At 40.0% G+C, this 24467-nt stretch overlaps 1 protein-coding gene across 9 annotated transcripts in view; it reads right to left on the reverse strand.

Moving 5' to 3' along the window:
- adgrb3 (adhesion G protein-coupled receptor B3) overlaps positions 1–24467 on the reverse strand; it is a 766644-nt gene that overhangs the window by 383110 nt on the left and 359067 nt on the right. For all 9 annotated transcript variants that reach the window (XM_073056508.1, XM_073056504.1, XM_073056509.1 and 6 more), the window contains 2 exons: positions 23796–23864; positions 13837–13945 (listed from right to left, as the gene is read on the reverse strand). In XM_073056508.1, the coding sequence (XP_072912609.1) occupies positions 13837–13945; positions 23796–23864 (178 nt within the window). The remainder of the gene's footprint in view (positions 1–13836; positions 13946–23795; positions 23865–24467) is intronic.

The raw sequence follows: 24467 nt of genomic DNA on the forward strand, positions 1-24467 counted from the left end.
CAGAATCATTAAGTGACCCTCTTCAATACCAGCAGGTCATTTCTTAGATAAGTGGACTAACACTGCTAATAATACTCCAAATGCAGTCTGGCCAATGCCGTATAAAGCTTCAACATTAATCCTTGCTCTTATACTCCAGTCCTCTCAAAGTGAATGCTAACATTGCATTAGCCTTCCTTACCACCAACTCAACCTGCAAGTCAACCTTGCAGAACCTTGCAGGGCTCCCAAATCCATTTGCACCTCTAACTTTTGAACTTTCTCCACTTTAACCCTTTTACCAAAGTGCCTGACCATTTACTTCCCTGCACTATATTCTATCTGCCACTTCTTTGCCCATGTTCCCAATCTATCTAAGTTCTTCTGCAGACTTTCTGCTTCATCAACATTATCTGCCCTATGTCTATCTTTGTATTGTTTGCAAACTTGGCTTCATAGCCAACAATTCTGTCATCCAAATCATTGTCATATACAATGTGAAAAGAAGCGATCCTAACCGATTTCTGTGGACCACTACTAGTCATCAATAGCCAACTAGAAAAGGCCCCACTTATTCCCACACTTTACCTCCTGCCAACCAGCTGATCTTCTATCTATGCTGGTATTTTTCCTGTAATACCATGGGTTCTTATCTAGTTAATCAGCCTCATGCGCGGCACCTTGTCGAAGAGCGGAAAATCCAAGTAAACAACATCTATTGACTCCCCTTTGTCTATCCTGCTTGCTATTTCCTTAAAAAATTCCCTTTAAGGAAATCATGCTGACTACAGCTTACTTTATCATGGGCTTCCATGTACCCTGAAACCTCATCCTTAACAATCAACTCCAATGTCTTTCTAACCACTGAAGTCAGACTAACTGGCCTATAATTCCCCTGTTTCTTCTTCCCTCTCTTCTTAAAGAGTGGAGTGACATTTGGAATTATCCAATCCGCAGGAACCATTCTAGAATCTAGTGATTCTTGAAAAATCAATACTAATGCCTCTGCGATCTCTTCAGCTACCTCTTCAGAACCCTGGGATGCAGTTCTTCAGGTCCAGATGGCTTATCTACATTTGGACCTTTTAGCCTCCCAAGCCCATTCTCCCTAGTAATAGCAACTACATTCATTTCTGCCCCTGTCACTCCCAAACTTCTAGTATACTGCTAGGGCCTTTTACAAGTGAATAATGATGCAAGATATTTATAAAGTTCATCCCCCAGTTATTTGTCCCAAATTACTTCCTCTCCACTGTTATTTTCCAGTGATCTAATATCCACTCTCACCTCTCTTGTACTCTTCATATATCTGAAAAATGCTTTTGGATCATCTTTTATTTTATTTGCTAGCTTTCCTTCATCTTTCATCTTTTGCATTTATAGTTACATTCTGTTGGCTTTAAAAGCTTCCCAATCCTCTAACTCCCCCCCCCCATTTTGTTGTAATATTATATGCCCTACTTTTCTGCTGCCTTTGACTTCCTTTGTCAACCATGGTTGCTTCATCCTCCCTTTAGAATACTTCTTCATCTTTGGGATGTATCTATCTTGTGCATTCTGAATTGCCATCAGAAACTACAGCCTTTGCTGTTCAGCCATCATCCCTGCTACTGTCCCCTTCCAATCAACTTTGGCTAGCTCTTCTCTTGTGCCACTGTAATCCCCTTTACTCCTTTGTAATACTGATACATCTGTCTTCATCATCTCCCTCTCAAACTGCAGGATGAATTCTATCATATTATGATCACTGACCCCCAACGGTTCCTTTACCCTAAGCTCCCTAATGAAATCTGGTTCTTTACACATCATCCAGTCCGAATTGCCTTTCCCCTAGTGGGCTCAACCACACTGATCTAGAAAGCAATCTCATAGATATTCTACAAATTCCCTCTCTTGGGATCCAATACCAATCTGATTTTCACAATCTTATTGAAATCCTCCATGACGATCATAAGATTATCCTTATTACATGCCTTTGAAATTTATATCCCACATCCTGGCTTCTATTCAGGGGCCTGTATATAATATATCTCCCATCAGGGTCTTTTTACCTTTGCAGTTTCTTCAATTTACACACAAGGATTCTGCATCTTCTGATCCAATGTCACATCTTTCTAAAGATTTGATTTCATTTGTTCCCAAATCCTCCCCATCTGCCTACCTACCTGTCCTATCAACACAATTTGTATTTTTGGATTTTAAGCTTCCAACAATATATCTGCCTATCTCTGACTGTGCTACAAGATCATTCGTTTTGATTTTGTCTCCATCTTACATTTCAACTCAACCCATCTTCTTCAATTTTGCCCCATCCTCAGCCTTACCATTTCAGTCCCCATCCCCCTTACCAAATTAATTTTAACCCTCCCCAACAGCTCTAGCAAACCTGCCCACAAGAATATTGGTCCCCTTCTGGTTCAGGTGTAACCCATCCTTTTAGTACAGAATATACCTTCCTCCAGCAGAGATCCCAATGATTCAGAAAACTGTAACACTGCCCCCTGCACCAATGCCTTAGCTATACATTTATCTGCCAAATTGTCCTATTTTTATCCTTAACGGCATGTGGCACAGGCAGCAATCCAGAGATTATTACACTGGAGGTCCTACTTTTCAGCTTTCCACCTAATGCTATATTCTCTCTTCAGGACTCCTCCCATTTTCTACCTATGTCTTTGGTTTCGATATATATCACAGCTCCTGGCTGCTCTGTAGTATGCTGTAAATTCGATCAGAGACATCACTGACCCTAGCACCTGGGAGGCAAATACCATCCAGATGTCTTTTCACATCCACAGAATCTCCTGTCTGCTCCTCCAGCTATGGAATTCCCTATCACTAATGTTACTCCTCCAAAGTTACTGACTCTCTCCACCTCTGATTCCCTTAATGAAGACCTCCCCTTTCTTCCTCCTGAAACCAATAATAAGCTTGTTCTTGCTGACATTGAGTGAGAGGGTGTTACTGCGGCACCACTCAGCCAGATTTTCAATCCCCCTCCTATATGCTGATTTGTCACCACCTTTGACTTGGCCAGTGACAGTGGCACCATCAGCAAAATTAAATACAGCATTGGAGCTATGCTTAGCATCACAAACATAAGTATAATGTGAGTAGAGTACAGGGTTAAGCATGCAGCCTTGTGCTGCAAATGTGCTGAAGGAGATTGTGAAGGAAATGTTCTTGCCAATTCGAACTGACTGGGGTCTGAAAATGAGAAAATTGAAGATCCAACTGCTCAATGAGTTATTAAGGCAAAGGTCTCGAAACTTATTGATTAGTTTTGAGGGGATGGTAGTATTGAATGGTGAGCTGTCATCAATGAACAGCATTCTGATGTATGCATCTTTGTTGTCCAAATGTTCCAGAGTTGGGTGAAGACCAATGAAATGGCATCTGCTGTGGATCCTTTGTGATGGTAGACAAATTGGAGCGGATCCAAGTCAATTCTCAGGCAGGAGTTGATGTGTTTCATTATCAACCTCTCAAAGCTCTTCATCACAGTGTGTGCAACTGCTACTGGCTGATAGTCATTGAGACAGGTTATCACATTTTTCTTAGGCACTGGCATAATTGAAGCCTACTTGAAGCAGGGGGGTACTCAGACTGCCAAAGTGAAAGGTTGAAGGTAATGGTGAATGTTCCAGCCATTTGATCAGCACAGATCTTTGGTACTCAACCAGGTGCCCTATCTGGGCCAGATGTTTTCCACTGGATCACGCTCCTGAAGGAGGCTCTCACATCGGACCCAGAGACTGAAATCACAGGGTTATCAGGGGCTGTGGGAGTTTGTGAAGTTTCTTCCATGGTTCGATGGTCAAAGCAAGCAGAGAATGCATGGTGCTCTTCTGGCAGCAATACCTTGCTATGAACGATGTTGCTTGGTTTCACTTTGTAAGATGTAATAGCATTCAAACCTTGCCTCAGTTGTTGAGCATCCTTCAGTGATTCAAGTTTGGTCTGAATTGACACTTTGCATATGAGATTCGCACTTGTTCTTTTAAAATCACTCCCGCCTTCCAATGAGTCTCTCTCTCTCTCACTACTTCAGGTTGAACTCGTAAGTAAAACTATAATTAATCCTTTAGCAGTGTGACAATTAGTAATGCATCACCAATCAAACCTTTATGCTCTGCAAAGTGAACAATAGCATCACTTAACATCAAACACCTGAAGGTGTTCACGAGAGAAATGATCAATTGAGATTCGATACAAATCCATATGGGTACATATATGCCTTAATGTTGTTTGTTCACTGCAACCAGTTCTCTCTCTAAACCCCTTCTGTTCCCATTTACAATGAATCTATCTGTCCCTGACATGTACTGCATGTTTCCTGGCTTTGATGGTTGTGCTGGTTCTGAACCTTTGAAGAGGCTCAATGATGGAATCTGATGACATGGAGAAGCTCTGCACAAAGTCATCTGGAAAGCTTTGGGAAATGTGGAAAACAAGCCCAGCTTTGCTCAGGGACAAAGCTGCCAAGAGTTCTCAATGCTTTTGAATTTCCCTGCTTTTCAGAAACATTTGAAGAAAAATAAACACTTTATAAAATATATTTAAAATATAAAAAAATCACCTGAAGTACAAAACCTTTTTGAATACCAATACAAAACTAAATAATCAAGAGATACAACTTCCTTTATTCTTACAGTCACCATTCACAGACACTGCATCCCAGCACAGGATTCTCAAGAGGGTCCAGTGCTCCCATGAGTCAGGATTGATATGCACACAGGACACATTAAGCTGCAGTTAACCATGTTTTGGATGAGGATAAGTTTTAGACTTTGTGAAGGAGGAGCTGGCCAGGAACACTGGAAGAGAAAAACTTCAGTCTAACAGAAGTTACAAAGGGGGCATTCTATTTATTTATTGATTTAGAGCTGTAGCGTGGAACAGGCTTTTCTGGCCCAAAGAGTCACAGTGCCCAGCAACCCATTGACTTAACACAAGCCTAATCATTGTGCAATTTACAATGCCCAATTAACCCATTAACTGGTATGTCTTTGGACTGTGAGAGGAAATCAGAGCACCTGGCAAAACACAAGTAGTTCACAGGGAGAACATCCCTGCAACCTCCTTACAGAGAGCACCAGAATGGAACACTGCACTCCAGAACTCTACCATGGCACCCTCTATTACTCTTCGTTCTCTTCAAAATTTTAGTTGTTTTTTATTGCAAGGGAGATTCATTAGTCAGTCCTGACAAAAACCAGGACACCTTTTTGGGTGGTATATTACATGCTACATCTGAATTTATACTTAAAATAGAGTTGAGGCTTATATCTAGTACAATTCAGTGGCAGAGCAGTCTCAAAAGGTTAAATTATCCACATTTCCATTCTTGCTAAATTTGTACACCCTTGCATCCTCTATCTTCTAATTCTGGCCTCTTATATATCCCCCAATTCAATTGCCCCATCATTACCCACTACACCTTCAGCTGCCCAGGTTCTAAACAATGGGAATCCTTCCCTCTCTGCCCTGTTTCCATCTTCCTTTAAAATGATCCTTTAAAAAAATATTTTAGTTACTATACAGATTTATGATGTTTGCTCTCATATTTTTGTTCGATTACAATCACAAAGTGCCTTATGACATTTTGCGGAATTATAGATGCTAAAGAAATGCTGTTTGTTGATATTTTTATAGGCTTCGCACCAGCCCCTGTTCAATATGTGGTTGTGCATCGGTGGTTAATGTGTATGTCTCCAGCTGGCTACCAGCACTGCAAGCTGTTCTCTTTTGAGCTGGCTTCTAATCAAGGGAGCTCCAAACACTGCAGTGCTCACTAGGCTAAAACAGACAATTCAGCACACTAGACAAAATAAGCTCAGTTTGGAAATGATGTCAATGAAGATAAATGATGTCAATGGTAAATGTGATAATTAGACCCATGACATAAAGTCAGTGCTGTGGTGAACTGACTGTACACCAGCATCGGCAATGTGAACTGTTTGTTACACTGACAGATGGCAACAACTAATTACAAAAACTTTCTGCTTCTCCCGTCATAGGAACTCTCAGTTTTAAGAAAAACCCCGATATTGGGTAAGATTTGATACCTGGATTATTCTGGGATGCTGCCTATTTTGAACCACTCCATCAACATTTGGCATTCCCACTATTTAGACTGATTCCTGGGGATTGAAACATTCTGGCACCAATTAAATCAGGTGATTGATTCAAGCTTGGCATTGTTCCTTGCAGAGACAAATATTAATCAGAGTTGCCAAGACACGTACTTGTAGCATAGGCAGTTCATGATGAAAATAACAAAATAGCGGATAAAATACACTCACTGGCCACTGAGTACATGCTCATGGCATTCTGCTGTCATAGCCCACCCACTTCAAGTCTTGACGTCTTGTGCATTCATAAGACACAGAAGCAGAATTAGACCATTCAGCCCATCAAGTCTGCTCCACCATGGCTGGTCCCAGATCCCACTGAACCCATACACCTACCTTCTCGTCATATCCTTTGATGCCTTAACTGATCAGGAAGCAATCAACTTCCTTCTTAAATATATACATGGACTTGGCCTCTATCACAATCTATGGCAGAGCATTCCACAAATTCCTCCTTACCTCTGTTCTTAAGGGATGCCCCTCGATTGCTTGCCTGCTTGTTCTGAATACCCCATCACATGAAACATTCGCCCCACATCCACCCCATCTAGTCCTTTCAACATTCGGTCGGTTTCAATGAAATCCCCCCTCACCACCGTATTCTTCTAAATTCCAGTTAGAATAGGCCCAAAGCCGCCAAAAGCTCCTCATGTTAACCTCTTCATTCCCAGTATCATCCTCGTGAACCTCCTCTTGACTCTCCAATGACAACCTATCCTTTCTGAGATATGTGGCCCAAAACTGTTGACAATACTGCAAATGCGGCCTGACTAGTCTTATAAAGGCTCAGCATTATCTCCTTGCTTTAGTATTCTACTCCCCTTGCAACATTGCATTTGCCCTCTTTACCACAGACTCAACCTGTAAATTAAACTTCTGGGAGTCTTGCACAAAGACTCCCAAGTCCCTCTGTACCTCTGATGTTTGAACCTTCTCCACATTTAGATAATAGCCCGCACGATTGTTTCTTTGCCGAAATGCGTTATTATACATTTCCCAACGCTTTATACCATCTGCCACTTTTTTGCCCGTTCTTCCAATTTGTCTAATTCCTGCTGCAATCGCATTATTACCTACCCCTTCAACTGCAGACTTTGCCAGAAGTCTATCAATTCCAGTATCTAAATCATTGACAAACAATGTGAAAAGCAGCAGTCCCAATAAGGGCCCCTGAGGAACACCACTTAATCACCATCAGTCAATCAGAAAAGGCCCCTTTTACTTCCACTCGCTGCCTCCTGTCAGCCATTCCATTATCCATGCCAGTATCCTTCCTGTAATGCCAAAGGATTTGATCTTGTTTAGCAGCCTCATGTGTGGCACCTTATCGAATGCCTCTGAAAATCCAAGTAAATGACATCCACTGCCTCTCCTTTGTCCACCCTGCTTGTTACATCCTCGAAGAACTCTAACAGATTTGTCAGGCAGGATTTCCCTTTAAAGAAACCATGCCTTTCTGCACACCACTGTTGTAATGCATGGTTATTTGAGTTACTGTTGCCCCCTTGTCAGGTTGAACCAGTCTAGCCATTCTCCTCTGACCTCTCTGATTAACATGGCATGTTTGCTGCTCACTGTATGTTTTTGTTTCTCATGCCATTCTCTGTAAACTCCAGAAACTGTCACGTGTGAAAAACCTAGGAGATCAGCAGTTTCTCAAACCACACCGTCTGGCACCAACTGACAAAATAACTTAGATCACATTTCTTTATCATTCTGATATTTGGTCTAAATAACAACTGAATCTCTTGTCCATGTTTGCATTCTTTTATGCATTGTGTTGCTGCCATATAATTGGTTGTTTACATATTTGCATGAAGAAATAAGTGTACAGGTAATGCGGCCACTGAGTGTAATCTGAAGTTCAATTTTACTTACAACGCTAAAGTTTAGTTTCAATTGCAAATGCATAGAGGTGGAGGTTGGGTCCAAGGGATCACAATACAAGGAAAGGAAGAAAGGAAAGAAAGAACATTCATATCTTCTACAACCAATGGAAATAATTCTTTGTAAACTGTAGTTGTTATTAGAATGAAGGAAACTGGAGCTAGTTTTTGCATGGCAAGCTGGCACAAATATTCTGTGATAAATGACCGAGTATACTGATGATGCTATCCCAGAGATAAATATTGGTAAAAACGCAGATAACTCCCTACATTCTGGTTCAAAATACTACCATAGGATCTTCTGCAGCCATCAGAGAGAGCTCAGTTTAAAGACTCGCCCAGAACGATATCGCTGAACATCCGGCATCTCAGCACTTATGCCACTCTAATGAAGCAACAAAGCTCCAAATGGACATTTTCCACTTCACTCGGCATAGCAACACCTGCCGTCTGTTCACATTTCGGTGACTTTTACGGTCAGTTTCTGGATGAGGGTGAAAAACGTAAGCACTCTCTTGCAGGTTAAAATATTCTATTGCATCACCCTGTTTAACTTAATGACATTGTTTCAGAATGCAAACTTAAAGCTGGGGCTTCAGATTAAATTCAGTGTTCTTTGTAGGGACCAATGTAGGAATATCTGTTGGAAAATCTGGATCAGAAACTCTCCACTCAGCACACTTGCACAAAGAATAAAACATTCTGATTTCACTAAAATATAAACGTAGTGGCTCACTATTCTGTAAGGCTTCTGAAGAGCAATTGTGTGATTTAATGCATCCTCCACTCCCAAAGTCCTAAACTACTCATCAATCTGCTGTATGAGACACCTTTCCAATCACTGATTCCTGGACACATGATCAATAGACATTAAACAAACTAGAAAGATTGAATAGGTAAGCCAGAGATTAATAACTCTTCTGTAAACCGCACTGAGGTCTCTGTGAGGTTGGGTTTTTCCTACGTCAGCATTATTTATAAATGGCCTCACCTGCCCTGCACACTACAGTCAAACTTTAGCATAAGAGTCCTAGGTTAAAAAAAAATTATGAAAACTCAGTATTCACTTATCACATGTGGCTCCATTGGGAGCACTCAAGTTCAAATTCAACTCGAGGCACTTGAGCGTGGAAACTTGTTCTGATTAGAGAACTAACTGATAATAATAATGTTGAGAGATAATTACATCCATGTCCAGTCATTGTAATGTAAACCGGTAAATTGGTTTACTCTTGTCACATGTACTGAGAAGCACTGAAAAACTTGGTTTGCACATCATTTATATAGACCAATTAATTACAATAATGCATTGGCAGAACAAGGTAAAACAATAACAGAATGCAGAGTGAAGTATTGCAGTTACAGGGACAGGTAGACAATAAGGTGCAAGATCAGATCAAAGTAGTATGTGAGATAAAGGGTCCATCTTACTGTAATAGGGATCTGTTATATCAGTAGGATAGTAGCTGTCCTCAAACCTTGTGGTATATGCTTTCAGGCTTCTGGTCAATGGGAGGAGGAGACAACAATATGTCTAGGGTGGGCAGGGTCTTTGATTATGTTGGCTGCTTTACCGAAGCAATGATAAATATAGACAGAGTCCATGGAGGGGGTGGGATGGTTTTTGTGATGTGCTAAGATGTGTCCACAATTCTCTGCAGTTTCTTGCCATCATGGGCAGAGCAGATGACATAACAAACTGCAACTCTTCCGTATTGGATGCTTTCCAAATGTGTTTCGATAAAAACCACTGAGTGTCAATGGGGCAAAAGTAGACATGCTGAATTTCTTTAATCATGCGAGGAAGTAGAGGCGTAGGAAAGCTTGGGTATGGTATCTACGTGGTTGAACCTGGACAGGCTATAGGTGATGTTCACTCCTAGGAGCTTGAAGGTCTGAACCACCTTGACCTCAGCACAATTGATGTATACAGAAGTGTACGAACCAAGCCTCTTCCTGAAGTCAATGGCCAGCTCTTTTGATTTGCTGACATGCTGTTGTCATGACACCTTGTTAATAGGCTCTCTATCTCTTTCCTGAACAATGACTCATTGTTATTTGAGCTGTGTCCAGTACAGTGATGTCATCTACAAACTCAGAGCAGAACCCAGCCACACAGCCGTGGAGTGTATAGAGAGTAGGGTTTGGCTGAGGATGTATTTTGGTGGGTCACTAGTTTTAAGATCAGCATGTGAGAGGTATTGCTGCCTATCCTTACTGATTATGTCTATTGATCAAGGAGTCAAGGATCCATTTGCAAAGGGAGTGTTGAGTCCCGGGTCTTGGGGTTTCAAGATGAGTTTGCTTGGAATTATAGTATTTTAGGTGGAGCTGTAGTCACAAACAACAGCCTAACACAGATGTTGTTGAACTATTTGCATCTGCTCAGGTAGTTAATACGAGTTTAAAGTATAGCAGGCAATCTCTCCTGAGTATTCCAAACAAAATTCTGGACACTGGCTAAGAAGTAGGTAGTTCCCCTTGATTCCAGGAGGTTCTTAGTCGTAGTTTTGCTGGGGCTTGCAAATGAGCTGGAAATTTCTTCAGGGCATGTATGAGAGTCATAACTGTGTTTGTTAGCTATTTGCCAGGGTCACACAGCACTGATCTTTGTAGCTGCTTTTCAGATACACATACATCCATAATTTAGTAGATTTCAATGTCTTCTGATATGCAAAAGAGATTGCCAGCAGCTGTACCCTGAGTTCAGATTCTATCTCTGTTTTCTCCTCCAGGAGACCCGGGTGCTCTTTGAGCTCCTCTATTCCACGCTGCTAATGCATTCCACTTTCAGTGTTCTATCATTGCAATTATGTCTTCAATTGCTGAGCCTTGAGTGACACTCCCTGCCTGAACTCATCCGCTTTTCTATCACTCTATTCTTTGAGAAGATCATGCAAAATGTATTTCTCTGACCAAGTTTTAACCACCTAAATTAGCAATTTCTTCTAAGGCAAGGTATCAAATTCTGTTTGATAACCAAACTTGTGAGTCACCTTGCAGCATTTTACTGGGTTAAAGACACTGCATCAGTGCAAGTGGTTATGAAATGTGATGCATTTTTTCTGTGAATATACAAAACACAATCTGGATCTAACTGGATTTTTAATATGAGATTTACTGGCATGGTAACAATTATCCACATCCAGCAAGTGAAACTAGAGAAATTAATAATGCCGGCTTCACTTTGGAATGTGCAGCATAAAGGGATTTAGTGAGGTGTGTTGAGATAACATGATACATTTACTGCCAGGCCACCAACACATCAGTTTTGAATGCATTGAGTCATGATCCCTTCAGAAAGTAATCCACAAAGCAATTAGTTACAATACTTGAATTTATAGTATCATCACGGAACTGATCTAACATCCTCCTACAGAAAGAAAGCCGATGGGGCAGGTGTACAGAAAACGCACAAAACCTCAGAGATGTGAAATGGTAAAGTAGTGTGTGGTCTGCTGAGCTGCTCATTTCCAAGTTGCTTGTCAACGATTCTGTCAAGGATAGTTTTGCACCTGTTGATGTATTTGAGTGCATCAGAGAGGTGAATATTACGTGCCAAAGTCCTTGCACTTCTTATGTGATGTGTAACTTCATTACCTACACGTTATGTAGATAGTTACGTCTGCACATATTGTCATTCAGTTTTCTCAGTATATCTCTGCACTTTTACTCTCTAACCACATTGGTCTGTATTGCATTTTTCTTCACCTCATAATCTTCCATGCATCTTAATACATATATTGATACTTTTCTAAATTAAGTTTAAGCCATTCCACACAACACTCATTAACCTTAATGTAGTCATTAGTTATAGTGTACACTATCATGTTAAGATTATCCTACCGAAGAACTGGTCCCAATGTTCCTCAAATGTGAAGGCCAGTCAAAACCACACACTGACCTGCCTTGTTAGCATTCACTAATATGTGACACTGGCAGCAGTTCTCAGAAATCCACCTCTGAAGTCTTGTTCTTTGATTTCTGCAGTTTCTGAACCTGCATGTGGTCCATAATTTATTCTGTCTACATAATGTTGTTCCCCTTTCTTGAACATCTTTACCATGCTGGGAGATGATTACATTGACCACAAAATGAATATTCTTGACTAGGCTTGCACAGATGGAACTGGAATTGGTTTATTATTGTCACATACACTGAGATATAGTGAAAAACTAATTCACAAAGAGACGGCAGATTTCTTGTCCCAAAGTGAACTAGATAGGTTTTTATGACAATCCCTTATTTTCATTACTATTATTCAGACTCACTCTTTGTAAAATCCAGATTTATTTCATTAATCAAATGCCCCATCTGCCATGATAAAATATAAATTTGTGTTTCTAGATTAATGATCTTAAAGTCTTACTGTGATCAGAGAAATGCCTCTGACATTCATCAGAAGCTCCATAATGGGATGGCCAGCATTTTATTTGCTTGAATTAGAGAATGAAGTGAAGCAAGTTCATGAGTGTCTTGACTTTTGCTCTTGGTACATTGTGTCACAGCTTGTGGGTTAGGAATATGGATGTGAAGGTCATAGGACCTAGGGAGAATTCCCAACTCTCAGATCTAATACATTAGATGAAAAATCTATTGGAAGCCTTTAATTTCTGCACCATCATCCAAATTTGTGAAGTTTAGCATCTGGAATAGGGTATCAGAAAACTTACATTCTTAACAATAAGCTTAGAATAATCTCAAACCAATGGGAAAAGTGTGTGTGTGTGTGTGTGTGTGTGTGTGTGTGTGTGTGTGTGTGTGTGTGTGTGTGTGTGTGTGTGTGTGTGTGTGTGTGTGTGTGTGTGTGTGTGTGTGTGTGTGTGTGTGTGTGTGTGAGTGAGTGAGTGAGTGAGTGAGTGAGTGAGTGAGTGAGTGAGAGAGAGATCGAGATTGACAGAAAGGTACGTAGAATGGTTTCAAGTGAATGAATGGTCAGCTGGCCCATGAAAGCATTCCTCTCCAGTATATTCATTACAGTGGACACTCAAAGCACTGGAATCAAAACTGTGCCTTTCTAATTACAGTAGACACTCAAGGCACTGGAATCAAAATTGTGCCTTTCTCATTGGCTGTGATTGCTTCCTTTAAATTACGCAGTATTTTGAGTACCCAGTGAATCTTGCAATTGGAACTGCACCTTTGCCTTGCAGTTCATTGTAATTCACTGCACAAAACACTGATATCTTCTCTTTGCTCCCCAGGTTGAGCATCTTAAATTGAGGACTTCTGTTTGTCCACCATTCAGCAGAGCCAATTTCTCCATTCTTGTTGCATCAGTACCTCTTATATTTTTAACACACGTGTTAACCTTCTCTGATTGAGAGGGAACACTCCTCTTTCAGTCTCTCTATCACAGGATATTATCTTTTCATGATCCGTACACATGATTAACATGATTTAATTTCCTAACTACACTGGAGAAAAGACTGAAAATGACAAATCAGAAAAAGGGAGCATCCATGGGAGGAGAAAACATTGAATGTTTCAGTCTGAGACACTTCATCAAGTCTTAGCATGAAAAGTCAACAGTTTACTCCTTTCCATAGATGCTGCCAGTATTGCTGAGTTCCTCCAGCATTTTGATCAAGATTGTCAGCATCTGAAGGATCTTTTGTGTTTACATTAGCGAAAGGAATACTAAGAAAGTAAAAAAAAGATCAGAGCAGCAAAGAGAAGTCTCACGGAACTAATAATGTTTGAAACTCTCAAATAAATCAGCCAAAATGCTTGAATGGAGTAATTATAAACATACATAAATGGTTGCAATGCAAGTGCTTTGTGTTGGAGAAGAGCTATTCACCAACCAATAAGAAAGCTTCTGTAACTTTACCCACCTAAGTTTCCGGTCATTAAATAGGAATTGTGGAAATCCATCATCCCCATGCCTACTACATGGATGAAGTCTTCAATTACTTGCATTAACTCCACTGAACCAGGATAGACCTGTGCAAAAAAAGAAAAAAAAAGTACAATTTTTGAGATTGGCGTCTCGAATTGTCAATCAGTGACGTGTTATTCAAAAGAAGTAGATGTGATTTTGCAATTATTGTAAACAGTTTTTTGAGCTGAGCCAATCATTGAGAGAAAGAATACAAGATGATCTAGGATTAGCTCAGTAGGTCAGGCTGTATCTATGGAAAAGGGTACAGTGGATGTTTCGAGCTGAGACCCTTTAGCAAAGTTGAATGGTCTTGGCTTGAAATGTCAACTGTACTCTTTTCTATAGATGCTACTTGGCCTGCTGAGTTCCTCCAACATTTGGTGGGTGTTGCTTGGATTTCCAGCATCAGCAGATTTTCTCTGGTTTGTGATCTAGGATTAATTTGGTTAACATAATCAATCTCAGTTACAGTACCCAAGGTAAATTTGATGGGATATACCTCAAACTGCAGGATTCCTGCTCTCTTCTATTATAGGTTAATCCAATTTTTGACTTTTCTGCAGCTTTTATGTAATCAGAATCAGGTTTATTACTGAGGATGAGATGTTATGTGTATTTAATATTTAAGCAATATTTGAGCAATATTGTAAATATATTGATTGATTAAGCATTCTTATTCATTTAAATACTTCATCACGGGTCATATGTAAAAGTACCTGAATGATAAATGACAATATGCCACCATATCATTTGTGAAAGTGTCACTTAAAGTAAAAAATGCAACGAAAACACATTCTCCTGGGTCCCACAATTAGTTTTTATGTTTTGGAGCTACAAAACATGATTATGTTACTGGTCTACACTGACTATAGTCTCCTGGTAAGGAAACTGAGGATCCAGTTGCTGAGGAACATGCCCAGTTTTGGTAAGTACTAAGGGGATGAACTGCACGACAAGCAAAAACCTGACGCATGTTTTGCTGTTGTCTAGGGATTCCAAAAAGGAGAGCCAGTGAGATTGCATCAGCTGTAGATCTATTGCGGTGGCAAACAAACAGCAGGAGGTCCAGGTTCTTGCTTCGGCAGGAGTTATAGGCAGAATTCTGGACAATACTAACCTCAAAGCACTTCATTGCAGTAGATGTGGGTACTAGCAGGTGCTCACATTGCACTTCTTGGACACAAATATAATAGCTGTCTTTTGAAGCAGGTGGGTACCTCTAACTGCAGCTGAGGTTGAAGATGTGCTTGAACATACCAGACAGTTGGCTAACCATGCTTTCAGTGCCTAGTCAGGTATACCACTGGAGCCTGACACCTCGTGAGGTTTCACTCTTTTAAAGGAAGTTATGACATCAGCCACCAAGACAGAGGTCACAAGGGTGCCAGGTGTTGTGTGTATTTGCATAGACGTAATGTTATTCTCCCTTTCAAAATGTGCAGAAAAGGCGTTGAGCTCTTTGGGAAGTGAAGCATCACTACTAATTATGCTGTAAAGCTTCTCCTCTGAATCCCTGAATATGGTGCAGTCCACTGAATCAAAGCTGTCCTATAAACACTCATCCATCTCTCTTGACTGTACCTTTGTGGTGCTCCGGTACTCAGTCTCTGCCTATCTGCCAGGAGTTGAAGTACAACCAGATGATGGTACTTGCCAAAGTGTGGGTATGTGTTGGTGTGATAAGCATTCTTGATAGAGATGTGATGATGATAGAGCATGTTAGCTCCTCTGGTTCTGAATGTCACATGTTGGTGGCAGTTTGTCAGAGAGTTCTTCAAAGTAGCCTGGTTAATGTTCCCCATGATGATCAGGAAGACATCAAGATGCACTCCCTCATGTCTGCAGATCATGGGGCTCAGCACCTCCAGTGCAAACTTGACACTGGCCAGGGTGGAATGTACACTGTAACCAGTGATGATGGTGGATGAACACCCTCAGCAGACAGAATGGACATTTAACCGCCAGACGTTCCAGGCTGGGGCAGCAGGACTGAGACAAAATCACCATGCCTGTGCACCACAATTTTACTTATAAAGTGTACACTGTCACGTCTGCCTTTACTTGATGTTGTTCTCTAGTCTGTGTGGTAGAAGGTAAAGCCCAGAGGCTGGAGTGCCATGTCCCGAGTGCTGGAGGTGAGGCATGGCTCCATGAAGCAAAGTACTCAAGCAGTCTTTGATGTGCCTCTGGTACTACAATCTTGCTCTGAGGTTCTCAACTTTATTTTCCCGAGACAGTACATTAGCCAGGAGGATGGTAATTGTGTTTTCCTGCACTTAGTATGTTACCTTCTATGCCATGGGATTCAAATGTTCTTTTAGATACTTCTTAAATGGTGTAAGTGTACCTGCCTCCACCACCCTCTCAAGCAATGCATTCTGGATTCCTCTGGGCGAAAAAAATTCTTCCTCATTTCCCATCTAAATCTTTTAAATTGGTTTATTAATGTTACCTGTACTGAGGTACAGTGAAAGACTTGTCTTGCAAACTGTTCATACAGGACAATTCATCAGAACAGTGCTTTGAGTTAGTATAAGGTGAAGCAATAACAGAGTGCAGAATAAACTGTTACAGTTACAGAGAAAGTACAGTGCAGGTAGACGATAAGGTGCAAGGTCATAACGAGGCGGACTGTCAGCCAAGAGTCCACCTTGTACAAGGGAAACAATCAGTAGTCTAATATCAGTGGGATATAAGCTGGTACCTGTTTCTAAGCTCTCTTGTTCTTCTGCCTGATGGGAAGGGTAAGAAGAGAGAACGTCTAGGTTGGATAGGGTCATTGATTGTGTTGGCTGCTTTACTGAGGCAGCAAGAATTGTAAACAGATATAAACTTATACCTGCTAGTTTCAGACACTTCTGCTGTAAGATAAAGTTTCCTACTAGTCACGCTATCTAGTCCCCTCACTAATTAACTGTATAGTCCTTTTACAGGTCACTCCTTAGCTCCAAGGAAACTCTCTCCTCATAAATGTAGTATTTTATCCCAGGCAACATCCCGGTGAATCTCTTCCATAACCACTACAGTCCATGTGTATACACTATTCCAACTGTATTAATTATGTATGTCCTACCCTTGTCAGCCCTCCCAAAGTACAAAATCTCACACTTACCAAGATATAACTTCATCTTCCTTTGTTTTTACCAATCAAGTAATATCACCCTACAGCATAAGACTGCCCTTCTCACTATCAACCCAATCAACAATTTTTGTGTCATTTCACACATATTAATCAGACCTCCAACATTGCTTTCCTAATTGTTAAGTTATACAACAAGCAACCAGGGTCTCAGCACAGATCCCTGTAATACATTATTGGGCACAGCCTTCAATCACAGAAACAACCTTTCACCATCTTCCTCCATTTCTTATCACCAAGCTAATTATGGATCCAATTTGCCAACTTGCCTGGAATCCCATTTGTTCTAATATTTTGGACTACCTTCCCTTGTGACATCTTGCGAAAGGCCTTAATGAAGTCTACATAGAATACCATGAGTACTGTCCCATTGCCAACTCATTGGCTCATGTCATGGTGTCAATAGATTTTTTACGATGTCAAATGCCACGGGTGATCTGTCATTCCTTAGGCAAACAAACTGCAAACTTGCCAACTAGGATTTGTTCAAGCATTTGAAATTTCACCAGACCTGAAGTTCAGGAAACTTAAGTTTACATACACAAACTCTTAAGTCATTAATTAATTTAGTTACCATCAAGCAATTGGAACAAAAGACTACATGATTTGAAGGGTCCGCTTGTGTGCTAACAGTGGAGAAAGGTATTTTCTGGCTGGATTTGAGCACTTACTTTGATTTTGTTATCTGTTCAGAGAATTTAAAGATACCGCTCCAAAATACAAACTTAATTCTATTATTGCTGACTTGATGCAGGATGTAATTTGTTTTTATTATTTGTTAGGTCCTTTTGTTTTTTACTCGATGTATTTAGTTCCAAAAATGGGAATAGAAGCCGTCAATCAGGCCCAGAGATTGTTTTATTATTGAGTTAGATCATGAGCAATAAAGACCACAACTCAATTTACATACATTTGTGTTGTAATCCTTGATAGACATATGTAACAAATATCTTTCATAATCACATTTGAGGCAGAGAAATTAATATACCCACCACTCTTTAGAAGAGAAAATTCCATGATAGGTTTACTCTCCATCTTGTTCTAACTATGACATTCGCTTTTCAGTTGCACTGATTCTCCTTTGTCTATCCTGCTTGCTATTTCCTCAATGATTTCCAACAGATTTGCCAGGCAAGATAAGGAAACCATGTTGACTATGGTCGATTTTATCATTTGCTTCCAACTACTGCAAACTACATCCTTAACAATCGACTTCAACATCTTCCCAACTACTGAAGCCAGGCTAACTGGCCTATAATTTCTTTATTCTGCTTCCCTCCCTTCTTGAAGAGTGGAGTGACATTAGTAATTTTCTAATCATCTATAACTATGCCAAAATCTATTGATTCTTGGAAGATCATTTCTAATTCCTCCACAGTCTCTTTAGCCTGCTCTTTCAGAAATCTAAGGTGTATCCCATCTAGTCTAGGTGACCTCTCTTCCTTCAGACTTTTCAGTTTCCCAAGCACCTTCTCCCTAGTACTAGCAACTGCACTAGTTTCTGCCTCCGACACTCTTGAACTTCCAGCATACTGCTAGTGTCTTCAACAGTGAAGGCTGATGCAAAATACTCATCAGTTTGTCTGCCATCTTGTCCCATATTAGTTCATCTCCAGGATTATTTTCTAGTAGTGCAATATATACTCTTACTCTTTATGTATCTGAAAAAATGTCTGGCCTCCTCTTTGATATTGTTGATTAACTCATCTTCATATTTCATTTTTTACCCTCATGACTTTTTTGTTCCTTTCGCTTGGCTTTTAACAGTTTCCTAATTCCCTAGCTTCCCATTAATTTGCTCTATTATATGCCCTTTTTTACTTATTTGTTTGCTCTGCATTCCCTGGTCAGATATGGTTGCACCATCTTGCATTTAGAATACTACTTCTTTGGGATGTATTTGTCCAGTACCTTCAGAATTGCAGAAATTCAGAAACTCCAGCCATTGCTGTTCTGCTGTCATCTCTGCTGGTGTCCCCTTCCAATTAATTTTAGCCAGCTCCTCTCTCAGACCTCTGTAATTTCCTTCACTCCACAGTAATACTGATGCACCTGAGTTTAGCTTCATCCTCTGAAATTGCTGGATGAATTCTATCATATTCTGATCACTCTCTCCTAAGGGTTCCTTTACCTTAACCTCCTTAATCAAATCTGATTCATTGCTCAACACCCAGTCCAGAACAGCTGATCCTCCAGTGGGCTCAATCACAAGTTGCTCTAAAAAGCCATCTTGTAGGCATTCTACAAATTCTATCTCTTGGGATCCTTCACAGACCTGATTTTCCCAATCCAAGTGCTTATTGAAATCCCCCAAGACTTTTGTAACATTGCTCTATTGGCATATTCTTTCTATTTCCCATTGAAATTTATAGCCCACATGCTGGTCCAGAGGCCTGAATTTAACTCCCATCAGGGTCTTTTTACTGTTACAGTTTCTTAACTCTACCCATTAAGAGTATACATCTTCTGATTCAATGTCCTTTTGAAGGAATTTGAAAGGATTCCTTTCAAAGGAATTGATTTTTTTTAAACCAATAAAGAGTCACGCCAGCCACTCTGCATAACTGCCTATCCTTTTGATACAATGCAGATCCTTAACCTTAAGCTCCCAACTGTAATCTTCTTTCAGCCACAACTCAGTGATGCCCACAACATCATACTAGCCAATCTCTTACTGTGCCACAAGATCATCTACTTTTTCAACTTTGATCCCCTTTTACTGCACCTCATCCCACTGACTGCAATTTTCCCTATCATCTGCTTGTCCTTCCTGACAGTTTCAGAACACAATAACTCTGCTTGTAAACCAACAGACCTATCGCTCCAGTTCCTGTACCACTGCCAAATTAGTTTAAACCCTCCCTGACAGCTCTGGCAAGCCTGCCTGCAAAGAATGGTTCTGGAGGACTAGTAAATTGCAAATATCACTCCATTCTTAAAGAAGGGTGGGAGGAAGAAGAAAGGAGATTATTGGACAGTTAGCCTAAATTTAGCGCTTTGGAAGATGTTGCAGTCCATTATTAAAGATGAGGTTTAAGAGTGCTTGGAGGCGCATGGTCAAAGTGAGCATGGTTTCCTTCAGGAAAATGTTGTCTGACAAGTATGTTGGTATTCACTGAAGAAGTAGCAGGCAGAATAGACTAAGAAGAATTAGTGGATGTTCTGTACTTGGATTTTCAGAAGGCCTTGGACAAGGTGCGACACGTGTCCACTGAGTGCCCTGGTCTCTTTCCATATAGGGTTAATAAGTTGTGAGCATGCTATGTTGGTTCCAGAAGCACGGCAATATTTGTGGGCTGTCCCCAGCACATCCTTGGACTGTGTTCACGTTGACAAAATGATGTATTTTACTTTATATCTCGGTGTACGTGAGACAAGGTTAACAATCTTTATCTTTATTTTTCACAGCCTTCCTCCAAACATCATCATGTGCATCTTGCCCCAGTGGCAGCAAGTCCATGAGAAGTAAGTGCTACACAATCTCCATCTCTGCCCCCTTACCTTGCTGACACTGTCCGTTACATTCATGTCAGGATTGTCCTTTAACTCTATCCACTCAGATATTGCTTTCCTTGGAGCATCGCTTTGGGTAATGATTTTGGAACTGATATGGTCATCTAGGCAATTTCATTTCATACTATCCTGCAGAATTGCAGACCTGCGACATTTTTGGTATTGTTCTTATCAATACTACAATATCTATATATTTATTTCCAGAGCTAACTGAATTAAATTATATGAAAAACTTTGACACACATAAAATGCCAGAGGAATTCAGCAAGACAGGCAATATCTATACAGGGAAATAAACAGTTCAAGAGGATCCTGATGAAGGATAAGTAGAAGAGAAATATCACCATGAAACCCGTAGATCTCCTCAAAACCAATAGCTGGCTTCTTTGTCTTGGACAGTCAAAGCAGCATTTAAGATCAAACATCTAAAACTCCATCTCTTCTTTGAAATAGTTCCTCAGATCAGCGTAAAACTGATATTTGGTAGAAATGATTCCCTTTTGCTTGAAAGATTTGATAAATCTAGTTTGATAAATGATTGGACTGTAGTTTACTTGGGTCTCTTTCAGTTTTATATTTCTGTATTCTATGTTTTTGTCTGTCCTTTCTTGTTACATGATTTGTTTTTTGTGTGTGTGTGAGGACGGTTTGATGTTCTTGTTGCCATTTGTGTGATTTTTTTTGTGCATTGTTGGGTTTTGATGTTTTTCTTTGAACGGCTACCATGGTTTATTTTTTGGTTCATGGCTATCTGAATAAGATGAACCTCAGAGTGAAAATCAAGGTGAATTACCTCAATTGCACTCACATCTACCATGATGCAGGGCTTCAAGAGGTTGGTTATGGTTACAATTAACTCCTGATTGAACAAAGAGTGGGTACAAGGATTAACCTTTTACAGTCAGTACAGTTTGTCAGCATTTAACACAATCATTCCTCCAGTTCTGATTAAGAAGTTCCAGAACCTGGGCCTCAGTAACTTGCTCTGCAACTGGATCCTCAACTTCCTAAATGGAAGACCACAATCTGTGTGGATTGAAAGTAACACCTCTACCTTACTGATGAACAACACCTCATGGATGTTTGCTTAGCCCACTGCTCTGCTCTCTCTACACCCATGGCTGTATGGCTAGGTACAGCTTAAATGCCATCAATAAATTTGTTGATGATACAACCATTGTTGGTAGACAGTGAATGAGAGAGCATACAGGAGTGAGGTATACCAGTTAGTTGAGTGGTGTCACAGTAACAACCTAGCACTAAACATCAGTAAGACCAAAGAACTGGTTGTGGACTTCAGAAAGGGTAAGACTAGGAAAAACACACCAATCCTCAACGAGGGATCAGAAGTGGAAGGGGTGAGCAACTTTAAATTCCTGGGTGTCCACATCTCTTAGTACCTAACCTGGACTCAACATATCCATGCAGCTAGAAAGAAGGCAAGAAAACAGCTGTATTTCACTAGACATTTGATGAGATTTAGTATGTCACCAAAAATACTCTCAAAATTTCTAGATATACTGTGGAGAGCATTCTAACTGGCTGCAACACCGTCTGGTATGGGGATGGGGTTGGGGCTACAGCACAGGATCGAAGTAAGCTGTACAGAGTTGTAAAATTTGTCAGCTCCATCATGGGCATTAGCCTTTTTGGTATCCAAGACATCTTCAAGGAGCAGCGACTCAAAAAGGCAGCATCTATTATTAAGGACTCCTGTCGCCCAGGACATGCCCTCTTCTCATTGCTACCATCAGGAAGAAGGTAGCTGAAGGCACACACTGAAAAATTCAGGAACAGCTTTTCCCCTCTGTCATCTGATTTCTGAATGGATATTGAAACCATGTGCGCTATCTCACTACTTTTTTATTTCTATTTTTTGCAGCATTTACCTAATTTAACTATTTAATATATATATATTCATACTGTAATACAGTTTTTTCTTTATTATTATGTATTGTATTGTACTCTGCCACAATGTTAATAAATTTCATGACATATGCTGGTCATATTAAACCTGATTCTGTTTCGGTTCGTTGATGGGAAACAGGCAGTATGACAACTCAGAACTCTTTTGCTCACTGCAGTTTCAAGTATTCAGGCTTGGAGATACCAGAGATGGTTGGGAGTGAAAATGAAATGATTTTGTTACTTCAATAAGTTAGGAACTATAAGGAATTTGAAGGTATCAACAATCATCTTGAATGTTACAACAAAAAAGAAGATTTAGGTGATGCAATCATCAAAAGAATTCTATTAAAACATCAAGGCAGGAGATATGAAGACAAGGAAAGTGATGAGGATGACACATGTGAATTTGAGATAGTGACTACACAGGATGCCAGGAAATTTATTGTTGGATTATGACACTACTTCATGCAGGAAGGCAAAGAAGGCAGTCCATTTTCTGCACTGATTTTGTTCATTTGCAGTAAATAAAAAGAACATGTCAGCATACACTGGAGGAAACTATTAGGAACTAATACAGTTTTTCTTTCTCTCTGCACATTGGGTGTTCTTCCTTTATAGGTTTGTTTGTGATTCTTTGTTTTGTAGCTGCCTATATGGAGATGAATCTCAAGGTTGTATAATGTATACATACTTTAATAATAAATGTACTTTAAACTTTAAAGTTTTATCGTACTTTAGTAGTATTGGCAGTGTTGTAAGTTGCTCTGCATTTCATTTATATACATAATTTTTTACTCAGTTAAATGGTAGTTTGGCTTTCTTATATCTTTTAAACCATTTCCATGAAACGTCAGCTAACTGGGACAGCACTTAGTTGGGCCAAAACGTACAGGTCCCAATGTGGCCCGATTAACCGGAATCCACTGTATATAGATGATTATGTCTTTGCTGCCTCAAAACAGTACTTATGTCATATGTCACTGATAATAAATCTGACTGATTCTGACCGTTGTTAGCAGATATATTTCATGTGATCACAGAAAACTAGCATGCAAGTTTAAACTCTGTCCTCAGGCCCTTTGTTCTTAATGATATGTTGTTTTGGTGTAAAGGCAATTTAAAAGCATATAGTAGGAAGTCAAACCCTTGCACAGATATACATATGGTTCTGTTTCTCTCCATCTCATCTTCAGCAACAAAACTTGGCCAAAACATTGAAGTTCTCTCTATGGACCCTCAATCACTTATCTTCAGAATCCTCCTCCACGTCTATCATGGTCATTTTGAAACTCTAGGTTCCACATTTTCAGAAAGATTAAATGTTCAAGTTATCACATAAAATTAGATTCTACCTGTTGTGCATCTTCCCACTTCTCTCTGTTTTCCTCTTCAAGAAGGTTACTGATGATTTGAAAAAAATTCTGTGGAGAAATGGTAAGATTTACAAAATAGCTGTTGAAACACATTAGAGTTCACACAATTAATATGCAAATTCAGATCTCAAATTTGTGATAACTTTAGATATTAAGCATAGTCTTTATCACCAGCTGAGGTTGAAGTGGATTCATATTTTATAATTCACCTTCTAACATCTCATTGCATTAAATATTATTAGCCAGACATTTCAGTGTCATGACGGTCAAGGCAAGTCATTCAGTAAATCCAAATTTGTAAGCTACATTATAATCTACATGCTTCAGGCAGATGCAAAATTTAATATTATTAAAACATTCAGAAATATTTCAATTTAGGCTTTAACATGGAATTAGTCAATTGCACCAATGATTCAGAGCCTGGAAATTCATTGCAGCTTTGGGATTGAAAACCAATGAAAATTCATAGAACACTTATTGGAACTTAAAATTCCAATCCCATCATTGAGCACAGCTGCAATGAGCACCATCACAGGAAAGCAGTATCCATCATCAAGCACCTCACCCCACCGTGTTTTCATCTCACTGCTGCCGTCAGGAAGCAGGTACAGGAGAATTAGCTCCCACACCACCAGGTTCAGGAACAGTTAT

Source organism: Hemitrygon akajei, chromosome 9, assembly GCF_048418815.1.
Source record: "Hemitrygon akajei chromosome 9, sHemAka1.3, whole genome shotgun sequence".
Lineage (NCBI taxonomy): Eukaryota > Metazoa > Chordata > Chondrichthyes > Myliobatiformes > Dasyatidae > Hemitrygon > Hemitrygon akajei.